Source organism: Eurypyga helias, unplaced genomic scaffold, assembly GCF_000690775.1.
Source record: "Eurypyga helias isolate BGI_N326 unplaced genomic scaffold, ASM69077v1 scaffold11172, whole genome shotgun sequence".
Lineage (NCBI taxonomy): Eukaryota > Metazoa > Chordata > Aves > Eurypygiformes > Eurypygidae > Eurypyga > Eurypyga helias.
The window spans coordinates 15,032-22,022 of NW_010236651.1; the positions used below are offsets into that span (position 1 = coordinate 15,032).

The 6,991-nt window shown below is 45.4% G+C and overlaps 1 protein-coding gene across 1 annotated transcript in view; it reads right to left on the reverse strand.

Annotated features, from left to right (window-relative positions):
- LOC104506275 (ceramide synthase 4-like) overlaps window positions 1–4,375 on the reverse strand; it is a gene marked incomplete at its 5' end in the record, with an annotated part of 16,690 nt that extends 12,315 nt beyond the window's left edge. The window contains 2 exons of the mRNA XM_010147174.1: window positions 1,638–1,756; window positions 4,258–4,375. Coding sequence (XP_010145476.1) covers window positions 1,638–1,756; window positions 4,258–4,375 — 237 coding nt within the window. The remainder of the gene's footprint in view (window positions 1–1,637; window positions 1,757–4,257) is intronic.
- Window positions 4,376–6,991: the final 2,616 nt, after the last annotated feature.

Here is a 6,991-nt window from a genome sequence, read left to right on the forward strand (position 1 = left end):
TCGCAGCAGGAACTGAAACATCCCTGCACTGTCAGTGCTGTCTTCAGCACAGATCCACAGCACAGCCCCGTACTAGCTGCGATGAAAAAAATAAACTATCCCAGCCAAAACCAGCACAAATCTAAACACAGGAAATCTTCAAAGGAGTGGAACTGTCAAATTCAGCCCTTTCATTTCCAAAAGTCTCTATAATGAATCAGAAGTAATATTGTGACAGAGAGAGACTCCACCTGTCAATGAAAACCCCTGGAGCTCCAAGACAGACCTAAACTGTACAAAAATATTACGTCACACTGGAAGGACATTCTTCCTACAGACTGCAACAGGTGATAGAGGGCAGGTGGAATGACACCATCCTCAGTGAGATGAGTCAAAGACGTATTTAGTGTTTACTATTTACTGTTTACAAATTTTATCTCGATGGAAGCAGATTAAGCATGGCTGCTTTACAACTCCTTGTCCACAGATTTTGTAAATATTTCTAACTGCAACTAACTGGAATAGCATAAATAAATAATTGTTGTGGTTTAACCTTGGCTAGCAATAACGTACGGTGACATTCGCATTAACTCTGTCCTAACTAAAACCAGCACAATAACACACAGGTTTTTTTTCTTTTTCAATTAGGGTTTTTAGGCAGGAGTTTTAAATCAGAGGTCAAGTGCTAAATGGAGCACGATGTGATTAGCTCAAAGTTGATGCCTACCCTATGAAAACACACTTCAGACAGATGAATAGCACTGCAGGTATTTAATGATTTCTTTCATCACCGTGGCTTCCCTGGGAGAACACACTTCCTTACACTAACAGCAGAGCAGCCACTCTTAAGTAAGGCATTTCAGCCGAGTTCAGCAGAATACTCCTTTACTGTGGACAGCTCAGTCAGAACTAACATTCACAGAACTGGCTGATGTGAGATTTATTTTGTGCCTGCACCTAACAGAGAGGTTTTCTACACAGCTGTTTCCAAGAAGAGTTTTGCTCTTTGGAAAGAGCAAAGAAGCTTTCTTTGCTTCACAGGCCCTTTTCTGTGCCACTATAAAAGGGTGCTGGTTTTTGACTTTCAGGATGTTGAAGTCACCTGACAGCAGAATACAACCTAGCCTGTTGCCCGTGACTTTTGCAAGCAACAGCGTGCAGAACATCTGCAGAAAAGATGCAGCAGAGGAATCAGCTTGCAGTGAAGCAAAGGGAAAGTCATGGGAAAGGCGACAGAAAGGCTGACTGTTTTGGAGGCACCAAAACAGCAGCAAAGCAGCAAGAAGCAGGAAGACGCAAAACAGTAGGAGGGAGTTTTTCCAGGTACAACTGTGTTTCAAAGCAGAATGCCAGTCTTACAAAGTCAGAAACAGAGGCCCTATAAGGAATAAAGGTGAGACAGGAATAAAAGAAGACTTGGGAGGAAAAGCAAGGAATGTTTCAGTAACAGAGAAGCAGCAGAGAGTTGAAGAACCACCAGGTGGGACAGGGAAGACTGGAGACGCCCTCTGCACAGGGGTGGAGAGCAGGCAGGGAGGCTGTGGAGCTGGGATGCTCTCTGCATAGGGGCAGAGGGTGGGTGGGGAGACAGCGAGCTGTCTGCAGAGCTCAGCTCCAGTGAAAGGCCCCTGCTGCTCATGGCTTGGGCTCCTGCTCACCAGGCCTCACAAAACTTCTTTGACAGGCTGGGTCGGTCTGTGTTCCTCCGGCGCCGGAACCACATCTCCACCTTCCGCACCGGCAGATCACACTGTTTGGCTAGACTGATCAGCTCACCCTGGAAAAGAGGAGGGGCAGCAGGGTTCAGATCCAGGTTTGAAGGTCAGAAGTGGCAATGTGGGCATCTCGTCTGACCCACCACAGAGCTGGGGGCTCCTGGCAAGCCCAAATGTGTTCAAGCTAAGGCATCTTTCAGAAAGCTGTCCATTCTTAGTGTAAAGACCTCAGATAGGAGAAAATCTTTCCATTCCCCCAGTAAGCAACTGGTTCTTAATGTGAAATGTTGTAACTTCACATTTTTGTGAACTTCCGCAGTTTCACCTTTTGAACAGTGGTCTCATCTCCTCACAGGAGTTCGTTGTCAAATCACTTCATCACCCTGTGTTAAGAGACCTAGTCACTCAAATCTGTCATTCCAAGGAAGACTTACTGCATCTTAAGTAATTTTTTAAGTCCTGCACCAAATCTCACCATGCCTTTCACCATTCTAATGCAGCATCAGCCAATAACACGACTGACATCGTGAGCAGAGGCAATACTATTTTCCTGCTGGATATTCTCCTGTGTGGTAAACCTGTTAGGGATAATTTTTCAATAGATTACCCACAGAAATCTTGCAATTACCTTCCTTCTTGTCCTTAGGCTCTTAAAAGAGATTGGTATGTGACATCAAAAAAGTTTTTGATATTTTATATTCATTCTGGCAGTGTCACCATGGATAGCCTTATTTTTTAAGTAAGGCAATAGTTTTTCATGGAATGCACTTACGTTGATGATATCATGCAAGAGCGACTTATATAGTCCAAGCATGATGTACCAAGGATGTTCATTACCAATTTTCAGATGTGCTTATTTCCAGTCCTACTTACTGATTTCTGTTCTTGTGGTGGAAACAAATGGAGACATTGATTTATATTCTCCAACTGCTCCATAAGGTGGAATTCCCACCAAGAAGGTTCCTGAGAAGAGCAAAATCTCATCTTGCATTGGACAAATAAATGCTGACTCATAAGCAGGTGTCTGAGAGCTCATGGGAGAGGGAGGAAGCTGGAAGACTGGCTGAGGTGTAATTGATGAATGACAGAGCACAAGGCAGCAGCCCACTGCACTATTTTTGTTCCACATCACACTGCTGTCAGGAGAATAGTTGTGATGGTATGTTCCAATCTCACAGATTCTTTGGGATTTACCAAGGAATATGTGGATTTCACAGACAGGCAAGAGGAAAGTCAGGAAACAACATAATGGCAAGCGGAAGGTCAGGGAACACCGTACTGGCAAGTGCTCCTGAGACTCTCCTTCCTACTGCTGCGGAGAAAGGCTGGCTGCACAACCCAGATTTTTATTTTAGCTTCCATTCTTTTACTTTCAACCTAGTACTGAAAGTACTGGGGCTCCCCATGGCCCACTGCAGTACGAACCACCCTACAACAGTCAAGGCAGCAACGTGTTCGCAGTAGGACTACCCCTTGGGACTAGAACCCCACCCCACTGCTCGTGCATCCATGGGAAGAGTTAATAGCTATTGCTTCAAGGCCAAGCAAGCCTACAAATAGGGGCTGAAAGAAAATGTGATTCCTTTCCCTATCACATACAGGGACTTCACTGACAAGGTTAAATCCTAATATTGCCTGACAATTCACAATCCTGCCAATATTTTTACCCTCAGCAGCAGCCACTATAACTCCGGATTATCCTGCCAAGTTCACTTTTTCTCTCTCACAGGAAAACTACACACAAACTGTGTTTGCAGTTTTCTGATGTTCCTTACAATCTCTGTGATGATGGCTAAGACTTTAGTTGGCTTCCTGAAAGGCCAATCTCAAACCCGTTGATTGCACAGCAATAGAATGCACCCCCCAGAACCAGGAGTATCAAGCAATTCATGCCTGCTAAGCCGCGAGGCCTAGCAACAGAGTCAGTTCAAGGCAGCTGCTGTGCCAGGGATTTGCTAATATATGAAAAAAAGCCATCACAGAATAACAGAATGGCTGGGGTTGGAAGGGACCTCTGGAGGTCAACTGGTCCTACCCCTCCCTGCTCAAGTAGAGCTACCTAGAGTTGGTTGCCCAGGACCACATCCAGATGGCTTTTGAGCATCCCCAAGGATGGAGACTCCACAACCTCTCTGCGCAACCTGTTCCAGTGCCTGGTCACCCTCACAGTAAGAAAGGGTTTCCTGATGTCCAGATGGAGCCTCCTGTGTTTCAGTTTGTGCCATGTGTAAGGAAAACACAAGAGAGAACAGGAGTTGTCGTTATTTCCTTTGGGAGAAGAGTATCCTGTCCATAGAAGTTTGAAATTTAGATTTCTGAACACTCCCTATAGAAAGCTGCAACTGCCACGTGTTCAGAAGCAGAACTGATACCTGACGGCATTTGCAGAACGGCCCTGTGGCTGGCTGGTGTCAGGTGCCTTGTGCTATGGTGGTTCCTGCCGCTTTGCTGGTCTTCCAAACGTGAGTGGCGTTATCAAACTTCAGGATTCCAAATGTCATTTTATTTGGCTAAAAGACACAAGGGCTCAATCTAGGTGAAAGCAAAGGTAGAAAGGACTCACCTCTTCAGGGTTCTTGCAGCGTGTACTGTAGAACGTTTCCAGCGTGGGGTTGGGCTGAGCTTTTGGTCTCTGCTTGTCTCTCACACCCAGTTTGCTACTGAGGGGCAGGGCTATAGCCCTGCAAGAGAAAGGATAAAGGTTCAGCCAAAAATGTAACAGTGACTTCTGATACTGCAGCCCTGTTAAAACATGATGTAGCACCTAACAGCTGCCTCCCACATTTTGAATCTGAGCACAAGTATCATGCCAAGCAGGTAAGATAGACAAAGAAAATGAGAAGAAAAGAACCCAAACTTACAGCAGAAGCAGTGGGACTTGTATTCTACTGCCCTGAGCTCTGGGCTGTAATATCAAAATTATATGAGGTTGTGAAATACTGTATCCTGCTTTGTCAACTTCGGAATCCACTCTACTTGGGTGTCCAGGATTACAGCCCGAAGCCCAGGCTTGCAAACAGCCATGATACCTATCATCGGCCTGCGGCCTGCTTGCAGCTTATCCAGAGCACCACACTGAGGATACGGCCTAAATATTGTTCACTGCTCAATGCAGAACACTGAACATACATGGCATCCACCTGAACTGAGGATTTGGCTCAGGATCAAGACGGAGGGTCTATCAAACGTGTGGTATTAACGCAGAAGAAATGTCCTGATGGAACAGGAGGCCACTTAGTCTTTACTGGAGTAACACCTCTGGTTTGCCTAATGCAAGTCAAACATCGGCTGTAAAGTAAGAACACAGCAACCAGACCCCTAGTCACAAGGAATGGATGCTTATGCGAGCTATGCATCTTCAGCCTGTTCCTGTGAAACAATGCAAATAAAATCTGCATAAACAGAAGAAAGTTACCAAGTGGTAACAAAACTGGGCATAGAACTGCTGTGCTCAACAATTCGACTCTTCCACTACAAACGTTTTTCTCTCCTTCGGCAGTAGGAAATGGCCTCATCATTGGTATGAAGTGAGGTCCTGCATGGATGCTGCACAAACAGGAAACCTGACAAATCAGCATTTTTAGAGGAGGCTCAAATTAACTGAATTCTCCTTGAATTTCTGGAGAACGAGTTGTTCCTCATTAATCACTACCTTTTACACACTGCCACTGACATGCAGTTGGTCTCAGAATCAAAGAGCAGACTGTCTGCCTAGAACCACTTTTCAGCCCTGATGCTTAACACCAAAGAAACAAAATCTTTGGAAAACTTTATCTCTGTATTTTGGAGTAACAGTTTTTTGCTTAAAGTGCTAACAGCTTCCCTGAACAGTTCATGGGTTATCAACTGTAAATCAGTGTTGAGGGTGGTTACAAGCTGATGAATACCCTTCAAAGAAAGCTGAAACCCAAGCCTGTTCTGCCTGGTCAGTCTTCATCTCTTCAGGCCAGTCCTCTCATCAGTTATCCCTAATGATTCAGACATGGAACAAGATGACTTTTTTTTCTTCCTCTCCTTTTTTAACTTTGCAGCAAAAAAAAGCAGAAGCTACCTCACTATGAAGCTGTTCAAAGAGGCTTTACTTGAAAATAGTATGGGGGTACTGGGGATGGAAAGCTGGACATGAGCTGGCCGTGTGCACTGCCAGCCCAGAAAGCCAACCGTGTCCTGGGCTGTATCCAGAGCAGCGTGGCCAGGGGGGCGAGGGAGGGGATTCTGCCCCTGGACTCTGCTCTGGGGAGACCCCACCTGGAGTGCTGCGTCCAGCTGTGGGGCCTCAGCATCAGAAGGATATAGACTGGTTGGAGCGAGCCCAGAGGAGGCCACTAAGATGCTCAGAGGGCTGGAGCACCTCTGCTATGATGGAAGGCTGAGAGAGTTGTGGGTGTTCAGCCTGGAGCAGAGAAGGCTCCAGGGAGAACTTATTGCAGGCTTCCAGTGCCTGAAGGGGCTACAAGGAAGCTGGGAGAGGACTTTTTACAAGGGTCTGTAGTAACAGGACAAGGGGTAATGGGTTTAAACTCAAACAGGAGAGATTTAGATTGGGTCTCAGGAAGAAATTCTTCCCGGAGAGGGTGGGGAGGCACTGGGACAGGTTGCCCAGAGAAACTGTGGATGCCCCATCCCTGGAAGTGTCCAAGGCCAGGCTGGATGAGGCTTGGAGCAACCTGGTCTAGTGGAAGGTGTCCCTGCCCATGGCAGGGGGTTGGAACTAGATGGTCGTTAAAGTCCCTTCCAACCCAAACCGTTCTGTGATTCTAATTGTATCTTATAATTTGTTCAGTATCAATGGGGTTAACAGTGACATTGGGCCAGCAGGTCCTGTGCTAAGAACAACGACATAGTATTGCAATGATATCCAGAATTATACCAGAATTGAGAAAATATTTACCTTAAACTCTACATTGGGTCTTGCTTCTTACATTAAGCAGTTCCTTGAAGTGGCCCTGATCTTTCTTTTTTAAAGGTTAAGTCATTTGATACAAGCTCCTCTGAAGAGGAAGTTGTAATGAAGTTCTGTTGTTGAAGAACCACCTTACTGCATCTTCTTATCAGTCCACATTGGGAACTGAAAGGTCTGAAATTTTCCAGACACATTAAAAGGAAAGAGAATGTATCTGAAGGTGTCAGGGCAGCTTGCCAACAAGTTTTTAAATAAAAACCTATTTAAAGAATCCTAATTCCTTAATTTTGTTTAATCCCTGTTTTCTCTGTCTTTCCTGCTGTCTTGTTATGTTCATGGCACAAAATCTCACTATAACAGAAACAAGCCAGAGTTAATGAAGACAGGGTGTAAT